The sequence below is a fragment of the Xiphophorus hellerii genome, chromosome 2 (assembly GCF_003331165.1).
Source record: "Xiphophorus hellerii strain 12219 chromosome 2, Xiphophorus_hellerii-4.1, whole genome shotgun sequence".
Taxonomy (NCBI): domain Eukaryota; kingdom Metazoa; phylum Chordata; class Actinopteri; order Cyprinodontiformes; family Poeciliidae; genus Xiphophorus; species Xiphophorus hellerii.
In genome coordinates this window covers 8,845,909-8,870,178 of record NC_045673.1, presented here as the reverse complement: position 1 = coordinate 8,870,178, position 24,270 = coordinate 8,845,909, and the positions used below count along the sequence as shown (strand labels likewise).

General features: G+C 38.7%; 2 protein-coding genes across 2 annotated transcripts; both read left to right on the top strand.

Moving 5' to 3' along the window:
* Positions 1-273: 273 nt before the first annotated feature.
* sema7a (semaphorin 7A (JohnMiltonHagen blood group)) lies at positions 274-14,664 on the top strand. Its single transcript, XM_032590086.1, is given in 17 exon segments — positions 274-566; positions 755-894; positions 2,397-2,438; positions 2,528-2,623; positions 2,898-3,000; positions 3,175-3,285; positions 4,420-4,562; positions 8,007-8,185; positions 8,432-8,540; positions 9,136-9,162; positions 9,164-9,313; positions 9,315-9,333; positions 9,471-9,583; positions 11,521-11,666; positions 12,518-12,582; positions 12,664-12,696; positions 12,699-14,664. Coding segments are annotated over 17 exon segments (1,977 nt in total). The 5' UTR covers positions 274-454; the 3' UTR covers positions 13,088-14,664.
* Positions 14,665-20,090: 5,426 nt separating this feature from the next.
* islr2 (immunoglobulin superfamily containing leucine-rich repeat 2) lies at positions 20,091-24,256 on the top strand. Its single transcript, XM_032585184.1, has 2 exons — positions 20,091-20,378; positions 20,923-24,256. The coding sequence occupies exon 2, from the start codon at positions 20,931-20,933 to the stop codon at positions 23,100-23,102; it is 2,172 nt and encodes a 723-aa protein (XP_032441075.1). The 5' UTR covers positions 20,091-20,378; positions 20,923-20,930; the 3' UTR covers positions 23,103-24,256.
* The last annotated feature ends 14 nt before the right edge of the window (positions 24,257-24,270 follow it).

Here is a 24,270-nt window from a genome sequence, read left to right as displayed (position 1 = left end):
TTAGACGCATTTCTGCTCCAGCACCTGAATCACTGAGCTGAATCATCAGCAATTCTGCAGAGAACTGGTCATGACTTTATGTCAGGTGTTTGAGAAGGGGTGCATCCAAAAGGTGCAGGATGGTAGCTCTTGAGGACATCGGCACCGGATACTATCAGATAAATATCTTGATGTTTTTGATAACTTGTGAAGACGTTCTTTGCCCCTATTTTTTAGAATGAGTGACCCGCCCAATCACAAGCACAGCCTTAGCTACTACATTAAAAGGCTGGTACCGTGACGTTCGAATAAATGCGCACTCCTCTCTGACGCAGGAGTGCTCAATGTGAGAGAGGTTATGGTGGTGGGACGGAGGCTCTTATTTGAAACATTTCTTTCCACAGAAAATGGTTGTAAATTTAGAGACTGGAGAGGTTAACCATTTCTGTCCTCGCCCATAGCAGAACTGGGCAAAATGAAGCATTGCGTTCATATTTATCTTTGTTTCGCGGTGTATTTCAAGATGGTCTTTTCGAAGGATGCACCGGCTCTTGGGTCTAAAAATAGTCCGAGGCTTTTGAAACCAGGTAAGACATTTGCACACCATAATTAAGCTTTTAAAACCCTGCGTGTTTCGACGGGGGGAAAAAAAAAAATCAATTTCAGCGCCTCCAGTAACCCAGTGGTGTAGCCTATTAGTCTTGCTCATTATTCTTGCGTCGTGGTCTATTGCTGTGCATTGTCAATAACGGGGTTTCTTGTCTGTTTCCCGTAGATATTATCAGTGATCAGTATAAATATGAAGTTAATCAGAACCATAGTGTGTTCTCATACCTGGAGGAAGAACAGGAGCTTTATGTCGGAGGCACAGACTTTGTTATAAAACTTAATGCAAGTAACTATCGCGTCATAGAGGTGAGTTATTCTTATTTATTTTTTTATTTTGTGGGCTTATTGTTTTTCATTTTCACTTAATCACCTGCCTTCTTCATATGCATTGGGGCCACCAAAGGGGGATCAAGGGCATTTGACAACCCTTTGTTTGTCACCCTCCTTTGTGGCCAGAGTCTGATCTAAAATATTTTGATAATGAATTAAAGACAGGACAAAGCTTCAATGGATTGCAACGTTTTGGCACATTTATATAAATACCTTGAAATACTTTTTGTGTCCTGTTTAATGCCTGTTTTAATGTTTCAGTCCTGGCCCCACCCATAGTCATGTCTTTGATTGTTTTAAATAAAACATTGGTAAATCTAACTTAACAGCAATGTTACTATCGCATATCAACATCAGTCCAGTTTTTTACAATTGAGCATCCCTAAAAATAACATTTCTGTAGTTTAGAAAATTGATTTGTTAACCTGAAGAAAAGTTATACTAGAATATGAAGCTATATTCAATTTAATAATAAAAAGGCAGACTCAGAAATACGCTTATAAAAAATGTCGATAGTCCAGCTTTTCGTTTATATATTCATCTTCAGTCAATTTAATAGATTAATTCTCGACTTGCCCAGCCTTTTATAGCTTTTGTGTTTATGTTAGTGACGAGATTTAATACCTTCTTTCATCACACACAGAAATGCATCTATCTGCTGTGTACCGCTACGATGCGCTCCGCCACACATTTGTTGAGACCGGGATGATATGAAATTAATTTTCCGGTTAATTATCTAATGCGCAGCAGTGTTCAGTCTATCCGCTCACCTGTATAAATACACCTGCAGCGTTCTTCCCCACCGTTCGCTCTGAATCGGCCACCAGGCAGCAGCTCTGGGAGGAGAAAAGCTGCCCAGTCATTTGTCAAGGATGTTTATTGGTCCCCGACAAAGACCCAGAAATTATCACCAATCAATAAAATCCCCACGGGCCGAACTTGAAAACTTGGGCGTCATTCTGGTAACTCTTAGCTGGTAACACACTCTGCGCAATGCAAGTAATAACCTGGCCGGAACACGGTGCGTTAAATAATAAAATATAACTTAACAAAGTTTCGAGGCAGACTAAATTTTCCTCGAGGAATTTTAATAATCGAGGTACAGTATTTGAATCACTCGAGGAATCGTTTCAGCCCTACTCTCAGTGGCAGGATTTATGTCTGCACTCTTTAAAGAGTGATTCTCATTCTTGACACGTTTTAGGTGCTATAATAAGAAATAGCCTGCTCAGATGGCGTGTGGGGTGTGTGTGTGTGTGTGTGTATTTTTTATCACTTCCTCATCACTTTATAATCTTCACACTTTTATGATGAATAGGTCTTGATCTCACATACACTCTTTTTAGCTTGTGGCAATGAAGCATTTTGAGTGACAAGTTATTGAATAAAACTTGGAATGTTTGTGATTTTCTGTGGAGAAATGCAAAATAACTCCCCCAAAAAACACTTTTCTATCTTCTTTTTTATATTCCTGGCAGAAATTTCCAATAACAACAACTGGACAGCATAGGTGCTCTGACGTGAGTTACTCCTACAGACATGTACATAAGTTAAATTTAAACTAAACACACCATCTCAGTTTTGTTTAACATTGTACTGTGTGTTTTAGGGTCAGTGTAAAAATGTAATCACCATCATTGAGAAGTTTCAGGATGACATGTTTGTGTGTGGAACAAACGGACACAAACCAAAGTGCTGGAAACTCGTAAGTGTCTATATATGTGAACATCCACATGTAAACACAAGGTCTGTATGTAATATACTGCAGGTTTCTTGTGATCTGTTGACTCAGCAGAGACAACAAGGCAAAGCTGATTAAAGCGGGGGAGCTGCTTTTGTTGTTAAACCTTGTGTCCTTGATGTATAATGAAGTAGGGTGTTGGGTGCCTGGTGTCTGATGTCCCATCATTTGCTAATACAGTTTCCACCACAGCTCTCTTGAAGTGTTTTTTGTTTGTTTGTTTGTTTTTTCTGTGCAGTTTCCTTCTGTGAAGAATCAGACTTCTGAGATAGTGAAGAGTTATGAGGGAGCAGGCATCTCCCCATTGGTCTACACACACAACTGTTTGTCGCTCACAGTCGGTATGTTATGGACAGATTTTTAAAGGTTTTAAACAAGATTCAGTGCTGCATGCCATCTTATGTAACCACATCAAGTTGTGTTTTAAAATAGCTGTAACAAGGCTGCCTTCTCATTGAGCTCTTCTGAGTAATTCAGCATTTCTGAATAGTGCTGAACATGCTCTGCTGTTTCAGATGGGGATTTATACGCAGCAGCGCCTTTGGACATGGAGGGAAGCTCTTTGCAGTTCAGGAGAAAAGCTGGCAAGCGGACTAATGTCTGGATGTACGACAGCTGGTTATCAGGTGAGAGTGATTGGGTTTGATGTTAAAGAGGAGCTCACCACTGTGACGTGCAAATAAATAATTTATACACAGCCTTGCAAAACTTAACTATATTAATAGCTACAGTACAGACCAAATGTTTGGACACACCTGTGTGTCCAAACTTTTGGTCTGTACTGTATGTCAAATGTATAAAGTTTAATGATTCAAACACTGATGACATGAAAGGATATATTTGCTGAAGGTGTGGGGTCTGAGTAATTAGAACGGTCCCAAATCTAATTCTGTTCAAGGCTGGAAGTCAAACAGTAATTATCCCCTTGTGTGTTATGAAGTAAAATGATTACATTAAAAAAAAAAAAAGTCTGTGCATAATTTGATTTTTGGTGTACTGTGTTAAGGAAATAAATAAGTCTTACCTAAGGTGAAACACTGAGTCAATCAAGAACGAATCAAAATGCATTTTGATTATTATTTTATTAAGAAATTAAGCAAAGAATATGAGCAATGACTCCCCTGGCTAGTCCAGGGAAGTGAAGAAAAGATGAACGTACATCGCTTTTAGTATTCACCAGCCCTCTTACAGAGATGAAAGCAAAAGGGAGTATCCCACCAGTTTCAGTTTACTTCACAATTCTGGTATTTGCACCTTCAGACTGTGACCCCGGGTAGTTCAAACCCAGGTTATTATGTGTTTCCTCCGATCTGCCTCCAACATGAAGGGTGCTTCATGGACACAATTGATTGATTGATTGAAATAGAACAACGTTTTGACATAACAACTGTTACTCGAGCATTTAAAAAAATGCAACAGGAGTGCATGAGAAAAGGTCAAAGAGGATTGACTTTTACAATCCTTTTACAAGACTCTAAACCAGTCATTAATCTTGGTTTAGAGTCTTTAAGTGAAGCTGTCTACATTTGTACAAAATAGGGACTTTCTATGCCTAACTGTTCGCATTAAAGAAAAGGAATTTGAAAATGGTAAACTGGCAACATTTTTCTTTTGCTTTGGTTAACTTAGCTTTATCTTGTGCTTCCCACATATGTTTGGCTTTGCTTTGCTGTGGTATGTCTTGTTTTTGTGACTGTTATGTCTCACACTTGTCAATAAAAACTGTATATGGTTTCTTTAAACAAAACATCCTCTTGCAGAGCCTACATTCATATCGGCATCCTGGGTGAAGCGTAGGGAAGATCCAGACAATGAGAAAATCTACATCTTCTTCCGCGAAAAGAACTCCGACCACAGCCCAGATGCCGATCCCTGGATTTCTAGGGTGGCCAGAGTTTGTAAGGTACAATGCACACTGCATACAGCTGCACTTACAAATATGACTGCTGCCTAGCCAATTTAAAGCTTCTGTTTCAGTGCCATACTGTCATTGCAGTTCAAACACAACCAGATAATTTGTCAACACTTTGACGACTATAAAATTGACACTTTTCAAACTGTCCATAAGCTGTGTGGAAATGACTGTTATCATTTCAGAGAGGAGACGTTTTGTAAAATGGACAGATTTTAATGTACTGACTGAACCACATCAGTGTTTACACAAAAAGCTAAGTGCTCAAAGTTTTGCTTTGATGCTTCTCTATGCTGTAACTGCGAAGTAATTTCCCTGCTGGGATGAATAAAGTACTTCTATTCTATTCTATTCTATTCTATTCTATTCTATTCAAAATGGTGGAGAAGGTGAGTCATGAATGAAATCCTACTGTTTCCAATGAAGTAGTAGATGGTGAATGTCAATCTTCTATCAGCTGCTTAAGGTCAGATTGCATTTCAGTGAAAGAAATGTTCCTTTTGGTCAGATTAACTCAATTTTTGCGACAAATAAATTGTGGACACATTAACAAAGATTAAAGACTACTGTTAGCAGCATGACTTGCCAGTAACAAAAAACAAAAACATGCCCAGCACACCAAAGTATTTGTCACATTTTGCAATTTAAAAATGCATAATTGGGAATTCATGTGATAGACAAACACAAAGCTGTGGAAATTTATGAAGTGGCATGAAATATTGTTTTCAGTTTGTTTTTCTAAAGAAGTTTGTGTATATGTAATGAGCCCCATTTATTCTGAAGGATTCTTCATTTCAGTGTAACTCCCTCTGTCCTGTAATGTTTGTTTGAGAACATTAAATGATTAAAAAGCATCTTGATACCCAAGGATCACAGCAGATAGGTGCAGAGAAATTGAAAGTATTGTTAGGTTATGAAATAATATCCCAAGCTTCAAACATTTCAGTGAACTGTTTGCTTCATCGTACCAAAATGGAAACAGCATAGCGCTACAGCAAGCCTGGCATATTCATCCAGTCAAACTGGACAGAGAAAGCAAATCAGAGAAGCTAATTTGTTGAAAAATGTGCATAGGCCAAATGAGACCAAAACTTAACTTTTAGGGTTACATGCAAAATACCTGGTGCAGAGAAAAACTACCAGTGTGCATCACTTTTACAGTGTATCACTGAGGATGCCTATTTTTTCAGCAGGACCAATGTAAACTGGTCAGAGTTCCCAGTAATGCTGAATGGAGGACGAAACAGGAAATGGCTGCAAGAAATGACTCCAAAACACTTGAGACCTGGGTTATGGTTAACCTAAATTCAATTGAGAATCATGTGGCAGAGTTTGAAAAATCCTTTTTACATCTAATCCGACTGAGCTCAAGCTATTTTGCAAAAATATTGTTTCGGTCTATAGATGTACAAAACTCGTCGAGACATAACCCAAAAGAGTCGCAGAAGTAATCACATTGACAGGTGGTTCCAGTGTATTGACTAAGTCGACCTGACTTTATATTGATGCAACACTGAAGTTTTAATTTTGTAAGCAAAAAATGAAAACAGTGTTTGACATTTTTCTAGTCGACTTTAGGTATTGCATACTTTGCATTAGTCTATCATAAACATACTTACATAAAAATAATACTTAATACTGTGAAAACTTTGCAAGACACTATGTTACATTTTCAATAACACTTTTATATTGTACTTTCCAAATTGTATTGTATGTTTTCACTTCAGACTTTATGAGAGTTGTGAACAATTTGAGTAAAGCAGAAACATTTAAACCCACATGTTAAATGACAAAGGTCAGCATCACCGTTTGCTGTTCACAATACCCTTCAATAGGGAACAGTGGAAACACAGCTTCTGTTTGCTGAGTATTCAGCAAGTTATATCAGTGTTAATAAGTGGTGCTGATAGTTGCTGTCCTGGATTGGATTCATAAGCTAAAATAAAAGCAGAAGGGGAACTAAAACACTGATGCTAAGGTTTTCTGAGCAACATATTAAGACTACCAAGAACATTTTATCAAAAAAAAACAACCTGTTCCTTAATTGAGCCCTTGCTGCAGTATGTGTTTACTTGCTAGGAGACCTAGTGATCAGGTCTGAAATCTTGGTGTTGTCATGAACTCAGACCTGAAACTTCATAGCCACATTGAGACAGTTACAAAGTCGGCCTTCTATCACCTGAAGAACATCTCCAAGACTAATGTCTCAGCAAGATCTAGAGAAACTCAGTCCATGCATTTATCTTTGGTCGCGTTGTTTACAGCACCAGCGTCCTCACAGGTCTTTACACTTGATAGGTATTTTGTTTACCTAAATACAAAGAAAGAACCACAGACAACGTTTATGAGTTTTCAACCAAGCTTCTGCAGAAGGAGAAAGCATAGCAAACCACTTCTCCAAGGATGTTTACCATGCGTTCTGATTTCCTGTAGCAGAGCCTGTCTTTTTATTCATCAGGAGAAAGAAAGGGAGTCAAAAATGGAGTGTGGAGGTAATAAACCAATGGGTGGCTATTCTGAAACAAGGAAGAACTACATTCTACACACAAGCAGTTTACGGAGTATCCCAAGATAAGAAGCAGCTGCACCTTCAAGGTTTAGAGAAAAAGCAAGTTTTGTCTTTCCCACGGTTTAACAAATTCCTCCTCTCTGGGGTGTGAATACTAAACCTTCAAATGAAAAAGCAAACTGGTAACTACTTATGTAAGAATGATAACAAAACATAATTATTCTAACAACACTGACTCTCTGTAGCTCAGAGATTAGACTTTAAAATACTGTTGGTTTATAATTCACCGAATGGCTTAGCGCCACAATACATTAAAGATCTGCTGTTGTTGTATCAACCTTCCAGACCTCTCAGGTCTTCTGGTTCTGGTCTGCTCTGCAGCCCCAGAACTAGAACCAAACATGGAGAAGCAGTATTTAGTATGTACCACAAATCTGGAATAAAGATCCAGAGAACTGCAAAACAGCTGAAACGCTGAATTCCTTTGATTCTAGACTTAAAACTCACTGCAGAGTTGCTTCTGAACCATAAGAAATGAGACACTGACCAACATTTTGATATTTAATGATGGCACTTCAATTGTTGACTGCTCTATGACTTGGTCTTGTTGTGTTTTTATGATGTTAAGTTCTTTGAACTGCCTTGTTGCTGAAATGTGCTCTACAAAGAAACTTGACTGATTCTTTTATTGATTTTTACTTCCATTACCATAAGCCAAATTGCAGTTTCCTAAAAGAATTAACCTGATCAAATGTTACTGCTGTGTGGAAGTAATAACATCCATGCTAAGAAAAACCTTGAAGAGTTCTGGCACTTTATTTCATCTCTAACGTGGGTGCAGTCTCAGATATTTAACTCTTTGTGGACAAAATAAAAAGAAAACTGATTCTTTTCCTAATAAAGTCTTTTGACTGTGATTTTTGTAGACCGATGAAGGTGGATCAAAAAGATTCTTCCAGAACATGTGGACGTCCTTCCTAAAGGCTCGCCTCGTCTGTGGGTTTCCAGATGAGTCATTGTATTTCAATCGTCTCCAGGACATCTATGTGATGCATGACGATGACTGGCACCAAACCAGAGTCTACGCACTTTTCACAAGCAGCTGGTGCAACACTTTTTCTTCCTTTTTTAGTGTTAGAAACTAAGCAACAGCATAAGAAGCAGTATCAAAACATAAGAGGGTGCATCATATTTATTTTTAGTTATTGCTTAAACATCAAGTCTGAGAATACCAAAGCTTTTCTCTAAAAACAATGGAACTGCCCTTGCCACAGCATGAAACATTTGATTAACCACTGAAACTGTGATGGCATGAATGGTATGATGACCTCTCTTATTAATTCTGTTTCAGGAACTCAACTGCGGTTTGCATCTATTCAATAGAAATGATAGAGAAGATATTTGAAAACTCAACTTTCAAAGGCTATGCTAATGAAATCCCTACACCAAGGCCTGGAACTGTAAGAATCTGTTTTTGTACTTCCTATTAGGGTTTTATTTTTGCCTGTGTATTTTTGGGTGTAGGCATTTAAAAAAAGGCTTGTTGCTAAAAAAGGGTGTTGCTGTGGAAGCTATGTTGGGTTTACCTCACCGTATTCATGTTTTCCATGTATTTTTTGTGGCTATTGTGGGTTCCATCATGAGCTAAGTTTGTTTATACAGTAATGTGCTGTGGAGACCATGTGATGTACATGGGGAAAATATTTTGCCATTGTAGCCACAGTATACTCCACACAGCTGACCAATAAAAGGAGAGGCACATGTCTTATGTTTCTCAACAACTACACCCCCCAAAGGAAGGCTTATTGTCAGACAAGTCTGTTTGTCTTCCTACAGTTTCTTTATGCCAATAAGGTTTCCAACTCAAGTGATATTGTTGCTAAAACCTGGAAGTGGTTGGCATTTTTTACTACTCAGATTCTATGTAAATTAGGTGAGAGAATTCTCTCCACTTTTCCTCTCATTTGGTTTTGCTTTTTGTGATTCAAGTAATTTTGTTGCCTTTTCTTAAACGTTGTCTTTTTGAGTAAACTTTTACATGATTGTGTTTTGTAGTGCGTGTCAAACAGCAAAAGCCTGCCTGCGGTCCACAGTGAACGTAGTGAAGGATCATCCTGAAATGGTTGACTGGGTGCATTCCCTTCAGTCAAAAGTTCCTTTTTATGTAAGCAACTATAATTACACCAAAATAGTTGTTGACCGGGTTAAAGGAGCAGACCAGCAAGTGTACAACAGTTTTGCTCCTTGCTACTGGTAAGTCAAGATTGCTTTGTGTCGATTTGTCTTTTCTTGGCCAGGAATTATGCATTGTTTACAATCTCTGCTGGGAAGCAATGGGCTAAAAATGTATCAGTCCTAGAATAACAACACTGTAATGGTTGTTCCAACAGATACTGGCAAAATCCATAAAGTCCTAGTGGCTGGTTCAGAGCCTTTTATCATATTGGAAACACAGCTCTCCAACATTTCATCTATACAGGCAATGACACTCGACTCTCAAAAGGTACAGTTAGGTTAAAAAATCTTTTCCTCAGTATTCTTTGTAATGTGTTTAATTGTTTAATGTTTTGAAAAGAATGGGAATTGTGCAAAATACAAACTGAAATGTGTTTCCCCATTGAGCTTTTGTTGGTTGCACAGAAAGAAGCCATTTTTATCTGCTTTTGTTTTGATGGTCTTTGACCTCTCTGTTTTTGATTAGTCCCAGCTCTATTATCGCAGTTATCACACTCTCTGCTACACTTTGCAGCTGTTTCCAACAAATCCCTGTGAGGCCTTTGTTATCCACTGATACACAAAGACACAAACAAAGCTTTGTTTATAAAATTGTGAACAATTGCTCAGTTGTTAGTGTTACTCGTCTCTACTTATAGTGACAAATATAACAAATGATGTTTTGTTTTGTTTTTCCGGTTTTTTTTTTCTTCTTCTGAAGACTTTCTGCTTTCCCTTGATCTTGGAGAGCCTGCAATGACGAACAGTCAGTGAGAGAAAGAAAGGACAACCCCCGTCTTCTTCCCCAAACTCTGTCTTTATTACAAATTATTGAAATTATGAAATTATTAACATTTCCTAGAACAATCACATTCCTGTGTCCTTTCTTCTGCTACAAAAAAACACACACAGCCTTCACCTGTGTAAAAAGGTATCAACTCTCACCAATCAATCCAGAGTGCAGCGATATACATTAAAAAAAACCATTTCTCAAATAAGAGGATTAATTATGTTGAATACTGCAAGAGGGAGATGTAATAATGGACAAAACCTTAAGCTCGCTCTAATGTGTTTTCAATAACTACTGTCCGACTGAATAAACTACAGTTTAATTGATTACATAGCAAGGGAGAAAAAGTAAAGTCTATAGTAATAATAATAATAATAACAATAATCATAATAATAATAATAATAATAACTCCTTTTTAACAGATAAACAACACAATGTATCTCAGGGTACCAATGTTTAATCGGGGAGTGGAACGGAGCTAAAAAAAAAAAAGATACACGTAGCGATCTTCAGAACGGCCGTTATGCGACCGTTGTAGCTAAAATGTAGCTAACTGCGATCCTAACAAATCCTTTTTTTCTTTATTTATTTTCAATGTTTCAGCACATCTATCAATCAAATTACAAATCATATCCAAATATACATTGTTACTCCACATTTTTAAAGGGGGGGCAGCCCTCACCAGCTTCACACTACTAACCTGCAATGACGAACAGTCAGTGAGAGAAAGAAAGGACAACCGCCGTCTTCTTCCCCAAACTCTGTCTGAAGAGCGAGGGGCGGGGCTCCTCAATTCCGGTCTCCTGGTGAGACGTTGCCCGAACCTTCGTTACCCCTTTTTCTTTTTTTTTTTTTTTTTTAAAAAACCCATATATGTAATTAGTTGCAATACTATTAATTTCTGTGTGGTGGCGTATATTTTCTTAAACAGTTTTTCTGGACTATCACCAAGTGATAATTAAATTCTCCCACTTTATGGTGTATCACATTAGACAAAAGTTTATTTCTTGCCTTGATGTTTATTCATCAAAGCTATTTGAGACATTATGAAACCGTGAAGGGACAAACAATAGAGATACACTAGGAAGACAATTCCAAGGCTTTGTGAGCCTAAACAAAGCTCAAAGGCAACCAGAGTATGAGTAGACTGTGTGACAAAGAGCTTATTTATCCTTATCCACCTTCCTGACATAAAGAAATGAAAAGGACGGCCACTGAGCATTGTCATCAATAATTTTTAAAACATAAATCAATGTTACTTGCTTCAGATGCACTTACATAAATCTAAATCAAAGAGGATAGTAAGAAACTTTGGAAGGATGAATGTAATTTTTACATGTACGTATACATCTGAATGTACTTTATGAATATTTATAAATGTCAGTATTTTGAATGACACACATTTATAAGAAATACCTTTTTTTCACATTTCTCAGAAAAAAATAGTGGTGGGTTTCTCTGATAAAATATCTATAGTGGACCTTCAAAAGTGTGAAGAGTACAACGCGTCTTGTGCTGACTGCGTCCTGGCACGGGACCCCTACTGTGCATGGACCACATCTGGATGCACCCCTTCTAACCTGTAAGTACTAGTTTTATTTCTCGCTGATCACATATCCAATAATAGTCCAAAATGTCCAATCAGTTCTGATCAGACAGTGTTTGGATTGGTGGGGTCTTGTTTCCCACAGACCTCATTAAGTTTAATCAAAACTACTCATCAGAGTTGTTTGGAGTCTTAGTAAACACCTTGGACTCTGTATCTGTGATCAAAAATCAAGTGAAAAAAACAAAACAAAAGCATTGTTTCATTCCTATGGTAAAGAAAAGAAGTATTGATGTACATTATCTTTTATTGGATAATTGTACACTAATTTTCGAACTCTGAAAAATCAAACTGTTGGAGTACCTTTTTTAAATATCCCCCTTTTAAAAAACTAGCTTAATTGACTCCTAAGGCAGGTGTAGCAATTCCTTTTTATATTTTTTCAAAAATTATGAGTACGCTCATATTATCATGGATTTTGAGAGCAAGCTAATTGGAAAAACACCTGTAGATATTTCTAAAACACCTCAAGCATTTTGCTTGACATGAAGTCAACATATCAAGATGAGAATTGCAGTTGTCCCAATTCGATAAAATTTCCAGGACTCTAAAGGTGCCATGTTTATCTGTCGGAACAATTACAAGCAAGCAGAATTGTCTAGTTGTAGATATTATCCATAGAGAAGCAAGTGCTTTACAAACATCAAAAAGATCACTCAGCTAGGAAGAATCCATTCTGAAAGCTACTTAAAAAGCCAGATTACTGTTTGCAAGTGGAAAGATCTTCTCTTTTTATGACCTGTCCTGTGGTTGTCTGTTATGTACCTTTTGGTACGATGTATGGAAATATTAATTACCATTTAAAGCCTTTTGTAATTTTTTCACAGTGGGGGCATTCAGAATATAAAGGATGGACATACAAGTGTTTGCTCACAAAATAAAGCAGCGACTGGTAAGTTACAAAATGCCACATGCTGTACCATAGCAACTTTATCACATCTTTACTGAGCTGCCCTTTCTTTTGTTTTTTCAGTGTCAGTGGTACTGACCAGGTCCAAAAGGCAGATATATCACCAAAAATTTCAGGGACAGTCCATTCAGTCCCCGAAGGTGTCCCTTTCTATCTGTCCTGTCCTATAGAGTCTTATCATGCAAAGTACACCTGGAAGCATGGAAGTCACGACAGACCTTGCCTGCAAATGCTTTCTAACTGTCTGCACCTTATTCCTTCAATGGGACCAGAGAACTATGGGGAATATGAATGCGTCTCCACAGAGAAGGACTATAACAAAACTTTGAAAAAATACCATCTTAAGCAGCAGTATGAAAAGCAAGCCAGCAGGTTTGCTGATTCTAAACTGAATGATGCACCAATCCTTGCTCCTCAGCTGTTGTGGATTCTACTCCAGACTGCAGTGCTGCGGATAGTTGCTGCTGAGATAGTTTCTGCTAACTGACTGGGATTTGCTAAGAGTTTTCTTTAAAAACTATCAGACCGTACCATAGAACTGAAATTAGAGACAGGGCGCGTTGGCTGTGTGACTTAGACATAATGTCTTTTGCCCTTTATAACATCAAATTAAGCTAAAATGACCTTCAAGCTGTCAGCAGAGTGACACAGCAGAGTGACACAGCAGAGTGTCACTCTGCTGCATGTCACAGCAGAGTGACATGCATGCCACTCTGCTGTGGCATGCATGTCATTCTACATTCTACATTCTGTAGAATGTTCCTTTACTAAAAAGTTCTCACAGAAAAAAGGAAGGTTATCTCTGTGTCATGTTACTAGGAGGATGGAAAGCTTGATAAATACTGTAGATGGAGAAGGGTTTCATTTGAAGTAATGTGCTGATGGAAGAGCATAGCTAAAAGGCAAAGAAAATGCATTTCTGGCCCACCTACCCTTGTACAGGCAGACGTGCACACGCAGGCTAGCCACGCTACACAAGAAAGTTAAAAATTATTCAACTTTTGTCGCTATCGTGTATAGGGAAAACTTAGCTAGCTGTGTGCTTAGTCATTACCAAGGAAACAATAGCGGACGAGTAGCTAGAGGCACCGGAGTGAAACTTTTTGTCTTCCAGTCTCTTTGGTAGAAAGAGAGACGACGAAAAACAAACGAGCAATATTATCATCCTCATTTTATTATCAAGCTCATTTTAATTTATCATGCATTTAATTCAACTGTCACCATTGGTCTCATATGGATAATGACAAAAATAATTAGATTTCTGATTATCTAATTAATAATCAGAATGAACACAGCACAGATGAATCATGGATGTGAAAGTGGATATGCTTGAGCTAGAGGGAGTTGCTGAAAGAAAACATGCCTTAACGGGTTGAGCCCAGCACAAAGTTTTTTTTGTTTAAAATGTCAGCTGTTTTGTTGGTTCTGCGCTTGTTTTGTGGGTGAGGTTGGGAAAAAATCTGTACAATTCAGACCCTACTAAGCAGCTGAACAAGCAAGTCAGCATCTTTCCTTCCTGCTGAGGTTTTTTCACCTTTATGGACTGCACCATAGGGACTGCACCATAGCTGAGTTCAGTAGAACTGGAGCCACTGCAGCTAAGGCATTTTTTTTTTTTTGCTTACTTTGAGCTGGAACATGTGGTGATGAAGCAAGAAAACAGCACTCCCAGTTATGTCATTGAAGTGAGAGAAACAAAAGGAAGTTGCAGGAGGCATTTATTTTCATTAATGGTTTATTTTTACCATCACTGTCATGTTTCTAGAACAGAATCTTTTTACTGTGAGCAATAACTGCAGAAACAACACAAGTTGGAATAGTTTATCTGCACTTTTAGGTCTTGCCCTTAAAGCAAATAAAATATGAAGTTCCTGTGCTAAGAAAGGCAGAGCTCTTCCTGGGCAAGGCTCTTTCTTTGGCACGGATAAGAGTATATCTGTATTAGATGGTTTGGGGTGGATTAAGGGAAATTAAGTTATTTAACTTGTTTTCATAATTCCTTTCAGTGGTCTGTGAGAAATGTGCAGTCAAGAGAGAAAATAAAAAAGCTGTAGGTCACATGAAGCGCATCTTTAACTGAAAGTCGCTTTTTCATAGTATGAACCTAATTTTGCACTATGTTAGTATTATTTAAAACTATATTCTATATTTTTCTTACATTTTTCATTAAAAAAGGCAATACAATGTTAAACAACTGAAACTCTGGGAAAACTGTAAATTTGTAAACAAAATTTTCAGAGCAAATGCATGCTCAGCATAACACCGAAAAAAGTTGTTCAACAGTTAATGACTCTGGAAAAAACAAAGGAGATGATTATGCACCACGAATTTGGAACAAACTTCCAGAAAACTGTAAAACAGCTGAAACACTGACTTCTTTTAAATCTCAACTGAAAACCCACCTGTTTAGAATTGTATTTGAAATGTAATCAATTACAAATTTATTGATGTAACTTGACTTAATGATTGATTCTATATTGCATTGTGATTCTGTGTTTGTTATGATGTAAAGCACTTTGAAATGCCTTGCTGCTGAAATGTGCTATACAAATAAAATTTGATTGATTGATTGATTGATCATTGACATGATCATTGACTGACTCAGGTCACAACACGAAGAGGTTGTGACCTGAGTCCACACTACTTGGCATCATCTCCTTCAGCAGCAAAATGGCGGTTGAGAATCCTGTCAAAAATAGTGAAGGGAGCTAAAAAGGTTGCTGTAATGAAGCAACCTTTTCCCTGTGTTCAGGATGGTTTTGCAGCAACAGAACATTGAACAGTGTCAGAGATTCCTCCCACCTTCTCTATGATTTTTTTTTTTAAACTGCTGCCAGGCAAACGTTACCACAGCATTAAAAACAGAAACCCACCGACTGCTGCATAGTTTTCTGCCTCTAGTTGTTAAAAGTCTGAACCGCCGTTTTGATTAAGCACTTTACATGATTCCATTTATTTTTATATCTTTTATCTGCTTTGTTTCTATCTGTGTTCTGTTTGTATTTGATTATTTTCATAGTGTTCCTAGATAATTTACTACAATTATCATCTAAGCTAACTTCAGTGAGAAATGTGTTTGTGTGAACTCTCTCAGACAGAGAAATGTATGGATGGGAATTCTGGACAAGGTGTAGCCACAACACTGGTCACATGTGGACTAAGGTCCAGAATTGGGTAAGCATGGAAATTATAGACCAAGTTTACCAATAAACTGACTTGATTTTGGTTCCTCAAATATTCAAGAGTTCATTAACCTGTTTGAAAATGTCACATTCCAAAGAGAACATTGTTAATTTGTAGATCATTCTTGACCCAAAAAAAACATTCATAAATTGACATCATGAATGGCTCTAACAGCAGAATATTAACATCTTTTTGCCTGAGCCAGGTTGTTGATGTACAGTATGTGGCCTTTGACTTAAAAAAAAAATCTGTACTCACCAGATTTAATAAAACATTACTTATGAGATGTGGCCATCTGGTGCTTTCAATGTGTTCATTTTCTGTAGATTCACATCTTTTTAATTTGAGAGATTCATGAAGCCCCATTTCCCAGGGACCCACTATTCACCATTCATTCCGGTTTACATCTTCATACCATTTAAGATCAAGAGAATCTTATAAGTGTTGCACTTTTAGAGATCCATGACAGCTGTCTAGTCATCACAAATTGTCACGCAGTCAAATCCTTCCTTCTGGACTTTTTTCTGCTTTCTAAAGCAACCTGACTGAGAAAATGCTTTCTTGTTGACTAATATCTCCCACAAACTGCAAGACGCTGGTCAGTTCTGTTTCAGTTCAGTGTAAAAAAATGCTTTTGTCTTTTACTCTGTAACATGATTTAAAGAGCAGATAAAACATAATATAGCATGTTTGTCTTCCACAGGTCAAAATCACAATTTATGCAAAAAATCAAAAGTGTGTGATGCAACATGGGTAGTATTCTAGTGGACCCTTTTTGTTGCAACAATTTGATGCCAAAAGCTGTTCTACACCAATTACAACAGCAATATGTCTGTACTAACAACAGTCCATGTGCTAAAGAAGCCTTCATCACCAAGCATGATATGCAATGGCGATATCTGCTGCATTTTTACAGAGCCTGGGATACAAAATAAGACCTTTCTTTTACTTTCTTTTAAGTTAAATATATTTTTTAGCTGTTTTTGAGATATACAATTTTGGCATTAACATGTGTAAAACCATTTCTTATTAAAAAATTTAATGCCTTTCAAAAATAGCACTTACTGTATTTCAAGACTATTCTAAGGCAGAAATGCCTTGGTAAATCAGGACACTAAAAGTTAATCTGGCTTTCCTGGATCTCAAGGCTAAACACTCTTAATGATGATTAGGAAAATACTTCCTGTTTGCACAGATAACAGCTACAGCTATCATTTCTGAGAAGTTCCACAAAAGTATCTTAGTGAAACAATTTAAATCCACTCCATTTAAATCAAACATGCAGATTTTTTTATTTATTTTATATTTATGAAAGCATCACCACCCAAAGTCTTGTGCCAACAGATTGTACTCATTCAACATAATAAAGACATAACTCACTATAAAAGATTCCGGAGGTTTTGAGAAAGACTTAATACAAAACGCTGTTTATATGTCTGCAATCATATCAGATGTTTTTCTTTTTTCAGATGAAAATCAGGCATCAGTGCAGAGCATTGGGTGTTGTCAGACTTGGTAACTTTAACAGCTGGTGCTTGGCTTTTGTCTGCTAGTAGACATTACAGGGAGGTTGGGATTTTATTTTCTGTGTACTGGTTTTTGTGGGCAACCAGTCATCCTCTCAAGCCACCCAGAGCAGTTAAACACACTCCATGTTCTCATTTCACTGACAGCAAAATAACAGAACCTTAAGATGTCTTCTGCAAGCTTGTGTCTGGCCTTTGTACTGTGCAGCTAAGCAGTGCTGATTGGATTTTCCTTTGGCCTATTTAAAGAAGCGTTCTCTTTATCTCTGAAGCTCTTAGACGGATCAGCGTCACTGTGTAGTCTATTTTGATAGAAACGGCCACTGTGACCTTCTTTTACCTCTGCTGTGTTCTGATTAGAAGAAAACCTTGAACCTTCTCCAGTTCCATGGTTTCCTGTTTTGCATGTGGGATGCAGAAATCTGCAGGGTGGAGGCCAAAAACTAAACTTTATATAAAACATGCACAGTGTTTCTTAAAAGCATACACACCCCTGTTACAAGACCATATTTTCGGGAAGTAAGAAAATGAGATCATCATTAAATCATTTTTCAAATTTGTCCTCATATGTTACATTCTAGTTATCCTGTACAAAACAAGCCAATTAGTCAGAAGGGAAAAATGCAAAGAATAAAAAAGCACAATAAGCTGTTACATGAGCATGCACTCCCCCGACGGACCCACCGGTGGGTCCGTCGGGTTCTAGAGGTCAACAGAGACTGAAAACTCCAATGAGTGAAAGAGGTTAAACTAACACTCTGTTGAACCACCTATGCACAGTGACACCTGCTTCTTATGGTTTCTTTCACATTTTTCTTAGAAACATAAAAGAAACGGGACAAAAATAAATAAATAATATTTACAAATGAATAAGGAATACTTAAAATTAACTTTAATGGATGCTCATGTAAGAGTTACTTACAGGACACGTAAATTTTATGAGGGAAAGTTTAGTTTTAGGTCGTCTGTAATTTCTTTTTGACAGCAGAGGGCGCTATTTGCATGCAAAACTGGCCTTTATTTTGTTTCCTTTTTCAGGGGCCTCTGATAAAATAGAATCTCACCAAAACGGAGGAATGGATGGATGGATGGACGAACTGTGTTTGGCCAAAAGCCATTTACCAAAATTAACATTTTTATACAAAAAATCATGTAAATAGGTTTTTGATAATTTTATCTATCAAAAACCTATTCACCATCTGGCTATTTAATTTATCAAAGAGCAACCTGACCATTGAAGTCTGGTTAGATCGTTATCTACTTTAAATGGCAGTCTGTGAAGAATGTTGAGGCTCCTGCTTTAACTCAACAAACTGGGTCAAACTGTCATGCTTGGAGAGGTTAGAAAATATTGTCTTGACATCTCACACAGCACTGTTCAATCCAAAAACTGCAAACTTACCAAAATATTGCCATTCCTTGGCCTGCAAGAAGAGCATTAATCAGAGCCGCAATTATGGTAACTCTGGAGCAGCTGCAGAAATCCACAATTAAAGTGGAGGAATCTGTTGACATAAATATTATTTGTGCACTTCACGATATTGTGAAGTGGCAAGCTGTAGTCAAAAGGAAGTCAACAGAATCCCCAGTTGTATTTTGCCACAGGGGAAACAGCAAGCATGTAGGTACTCTGGTCAGATGACATAAGTAAAGTTTCTGACCTACATCAACAATTTTTTTTTTTTTTTTGTGGAGGGAAGTTAATTCACATTACTTTCAATAGATAATTCCCATCGTGATTCTTGTTTTGTTTTGTCCCAAGGGTCTGGGAAGATGGTCAGACCCCAACGTTATGAGTTAATCACCAAAAAAAGACAATCAGTTAGTCAATAATGGAATAGCCTAGTTAAAGCACATTTGTGTGTTAGAATGGCAAGTCAAAGTACAGACCCAAATCTATAGAGAATCTGTAGTGAGGCTGGGGAAATTATGTTCACAAACTCTCTCCGTCTAATCTGAATGAGCTTGTTTTGTAAAGAATATACAAACATTTAATTTCTAAATGTACAAAGCTTGAAGAGACATGCAAATGTGTAAAATTTATATTTTTTCAATTTATATGTAGAGTGTACTTATTAAGACAAATAGAAAATGTTTCATGCAAAAAAAAATACTTCCAACTATTTTTTTTTTAAATGTCAACTTTAAAACGGGTCAATTTGACCCGCAACATAACATTTGGGTTAATGTGACAAAATATGAAGATCATTTTCACTCCCTTTTTTTTAAGGGAGTGAAAATGTTTAACATGTCTTTATGGTCAAACCTAACCATAAAGAAATGTGGCGAAACTGTATTTTCAGTTGTTTGGAAGCCATGATAAAGTTCAGACTGAACACCAGAAGGTGGCAGCATTTAACCAGGAACCAGAGTTATGTTTACTAAAATCTGATTATGTTTATAAAAATAAAAATATAAGAGCCTAAAATAAAGTGGTATGCTACGTGCGAAATTGAAAATCTCCCTTTCCAAGAGATTTGCTTGTCTGATCTGATTTATTTTTTTTTCCTGTATTTTTTAAAGCACAAAATCAATAATACTGCAGCCTTCAACCGTGTCGCCACTTGCGGAACAACTATCGCAAATCATAAAGTGTGTTTACAAAGTATTTGACAGACAAAAGGCTGCACCCAGACCGAAAGAGGTCAAAGACTGGGCTGGAGTGCTAGCCATAAATTAAACATCAAATTTTAAATTATGAATTCTCTTTGAGGGCGGAGGAGCCCGGAGCTTCTGTATCTTTAATAGCCCGGTAGAGAGATGGGAGAGGCTGCGCGTTCATGTCCCCATATCTCGCTCCGCAGCGACGGGAGCGCGCAGCGGATCCTTCACTCGCACTGAGAAAGAAAAAAAGCGCCCGACGGACCGCAACAGCGACTGTCCGGGGGTAGAGAAAAAATGTTCCTGCCACCATCCTCCTTCCTCAGCGCTGTCCAGTTCGGCAAAAAATATGTGAAAGGATCTACCACGCGTGCGGACGCCACTTTTTTCCACATTTAAACTTGTAAAATCTAGAGGATTGCAAAACTCCGTATAAAAATAACAGGAATTGAAGTTAACTCTGAGAAGGTAAGACGATTCGATAAATAATCAAGCCAGTTACTGTAAATGTTCAAGATGAGGTGAAAGTCGCAAACGGGAGCAGCTTATGCATCACAAAGGACGTTAACCCTAAAGTTCAAAACGTTTTGCATGCCGATTTAAAAGATAATAGTTTGATAAACATTGCTAAGAATAAAATGTTTTTGGTTAAAATAAAAGAGAAAAAGTGGTTTAATCACCATGGACAGCGCCTTTGCGCCCTGGTGCGGAATCAAAAGCGCGCCCGAAGGAGGAAAGATAATTTGACCCCGGAGTGTCTGCTCATGTAACATCATAGCCTGTAATACAGTTTTGTTGTGCCATTATTTACATCAATCAACTGAAGTATTGCACTTTAAAAAGATAGAATGTAAAGCAGGACACTTCCTTTTTCTATCAGATCTAATCATGCTGTAACATCCGCTGTGTTTTTGTTTGCAGTTGTTAATAAATACGTAATTTTGAAACATGCACTTATATGAGTAACAAAACTGTAAAGCATTTTATAATATTTGTTCATTGGTGCCTGCAGGTACAGAAATGGCTCGAAGGCTCCTACAGCTTCTTGCTTTGTGGACCACTTTGATGGGCATTGTGCAGAGCTGTCCGGAGCTCTGCAGCTGCCAGGATAAATTTACCCACCAGTTTGCTGACTGTGCCTACAAAGATCTGCTTAAGGTGCCCGTCGGCTTCCCCTTCAACGTTACCACCGTCAGCCTCTCAGCCAACAAGATCACATCCCTGGAAAGTAAAAACTTTATCAACATCACTCAGGTCACCTCTCTCTGGCTGGCACACAATGAGATCGTCAGCATACAGACAAACACCTTGGCCCCCCTGATTCAGCTCCGCAATCTGGACATCAGCAACAATAAGATTGTGAACTTCCCCTGGGGGGATTTGAGGAACCTCACAGCTCTGCAGCTACTGAAAATGAACAACAACGAGATGGTCAACCTTCCGAAGGACGCCTTCTCCACACTCAAAGACCTCAGATCCCTGCGCATCAACAATAATAGGTTCACTACAATTGTGGAGGGTACCTTCAGTGCCCTCTCCTCTATGTCCCACCTGCAGATTTACAGCAACCCGTTCACTTGCTCCTGCAGCTTAGAGTGGCTGAGAGATTGGATTGAAACCACAAAGATTTCTGTGCCAGAGCCTACTCAAATCCTCTGTGAGGCCCCTGAACATCTGAAGAGTGTGCAGGTTTCAAAGATTCCTAAGTTGCAATGTGAAGCCCCTAATGTCACCATAACCTACCAACCAAACATAGAGAACACTGTTCTTCATGAAGGTGTTTCGGTCATCTTAAACTGTGAGACAAAAGGAAGCCCCATGCCTCAGGTCAGTTGGGAGGTGATTGCTGGAAATCAAAATTACCTCTTCCCCCTGCCATCCACCAGAGAAGTAAATGATGTGCCAATAAATGACAAAACAACCAACAATAGATTTCTCGTATTCAGGAATGGGACTCTTGCCATCCCTCGCATGACTAAAAAGGAGGATGGTAACTATAGTTGCTCTGCTGTGAACGAGTTAGGTAAAGCAGAGAGAAGTGTCAAACTGGCTCTGGCTCCCAGCCTGAAGCAAGGGAGCAATTCAGTCCCTGATTCAACTCTGGACAAGAGCCGTTTATCTGGTAAAAAGCTTTCAGACCCCAAGGTGGCCAAGAACAATGTGATCAACTGGGCTAAGCATGAGGAAAAGACAAAGGAACGCCCAGACGGCGGTTCAAAGCACAAAACTGGCGGCTCAGAGCAAGCTGGAGGTGTTTACAAGGACCCCAGCTTTGGGAGCAAATGTGGTGTGAGAGAAGGCAGCGAATACATCTCCAATCACGCCTTCAACATGACCCTGGATGACCTCAAACAGTACACCTTCGATTTTGGTGTCATTGCGTTGGAAGTTTCGGAGACAGAGGCCAAAGTACAGCTAAACCCTCTGCAGCTCCCCAGCAGCAAGTCTAACCTCCATCTGAGTCAGGCTGAGAACCAGGAAATGGTTGTCAAGGAGCCCTTTGGTCAGCGGCAGTCTTCTTCCAGCAAGGACACACTGGACATGCTCTACCTCTGTGTGAAAACAGGAAATGGACACTCCCTGGTGCAGTGGTCCAACATAGAGGAGGGGGTAAATGCATATCGTTTCCACGGCTTACAGCCCGGCACCAATTACACTCTCTGCCTCACTTACGGGGGGCAGGACTGCCAGGTCCAAGTAGTCTTCACGACAAGAAAAAAGATCCCCTCCCTGTTAATTATTGTGGTTGTCAGCATTTTCCTATTGGGTCTGGCCACTGTTCCCTTGCTGGGAGCCACCTGCTGCCATTTGCTGTACAAGTATCAAGGAAAGACCTACAAGCTGATCATGAAGGCACAGAATCCGGATCAGATGGAGAAGCAGATGACAAGAGATTTTGATCCCAGGGCGTCATTTGTTGAGTCAGAGAAAACCTTCAACCCGAGTGAGGTGGGAGAGGGAGAAGACGAGGAGGAGGCCGAGGGACACAGAGAGGGAGAGGAAAGAGACGGCGATAGGGATGGTGATGCTGAGGGGAGCGTGGTGACCGAATCCATCCCCGGATCCTCATCGAAAACCAACCCGGAGGAGTTCGAGGTCTGCTCCGAGTACAGCGACAGGTTACCGCTCGGAGCGGAGGCCGTCACAATCTCGGAGGAAATTAACGGAAACTACAAGCAGCCCAGCCGCTGAGCTCCTCGGACGCCTGCGAGTATTGTGTAAAATAGTTTACTTTAAAGTAGCCCACATTCGAGCAGGTAACCCACGCCTCATCGAAACACGTGATTTTAAAAGAAAGCGGATTTTAATTATTTATTTTTTACCTCAGAGTCCTTCAGTCACCGAGATTGTGAATTAATTCGTGTTGCATTTGTAGTCTGTCGTGTTTACAGAACAAGCACAGATCTAGACCGTTTATCGGACCTCACAAAAAGAAAGCAGCAAAATGTTCTCTTTCTGCAGGACAAGCACACGCGCAGGCGCAAATTAGACAGAGGTGCGGCGAGTGCGTTAATTAAAAGCCAAATGAAACCTTCATCGCCGCTTTGGGACCGCAAAAAACTCAACCCAGCAAAGTGCCATAATGTTTTTTAAAGTCGTTTTAATAAGCAGACGTCAGGGACGCTTCTCTTGTTAACCTGTGTGCGTCATTGTGCTTTGCTTTAAGGCCGCCGTTTAACATCCTCTCAGGTGTCACTGACTCACTTAAAAAGGTTTGATTCAGTGTGATGTGGCGTTTGATAAGGTGAACAGGTGTTAGAGTCGGGAAGAGCGCACAACTGCGCCTTGTTCGCTGTCCTGTCCGTCCAAAAAGGGAGATTGCGCTTTCAGCTGTGTGTGCTTGAGGGTAAAAAAATAAAGAAAGAAAAAAAAAAATCCAAGGCTATTTACTGATAAAATGTTGTTTCACGTAACGTATAAAAGGCTATAGAAATTATTAAAAGGGTGCTTGCGGTGCCCATACTCTTTCTTTCTTTTCTTTCTTTTTTTTAAAACTAAGAACGCGTCCATGGCATGTCACGCATATTTTCCTTGTGTGGTTTTTGATTAGTGTAGTCTGTAGGGCTTTAGATGTTGCTGTCTACCTGTGATGTAAATCCCAGCAAATTACAGTTATTTCTTTTGTTTTTCATTTTTTACGGGTTTTACTTTATTTTCAGATACAGCGAAGCGGGAAGAAAAAAAGGCACACGGAGCGCCTTGCGGCTTCGCTGTCCTGTATTTTTGTTGCATATGGTGAGTTTTTTGTGAACAATGTTGTAAAACGAAAGCATAAAAACGTGACCTTTTACGATTTTTTGATATAAATTTATGTAAGTGGAATTAATAAAACCCATAAAACTAAACGGATGCTTTGTTC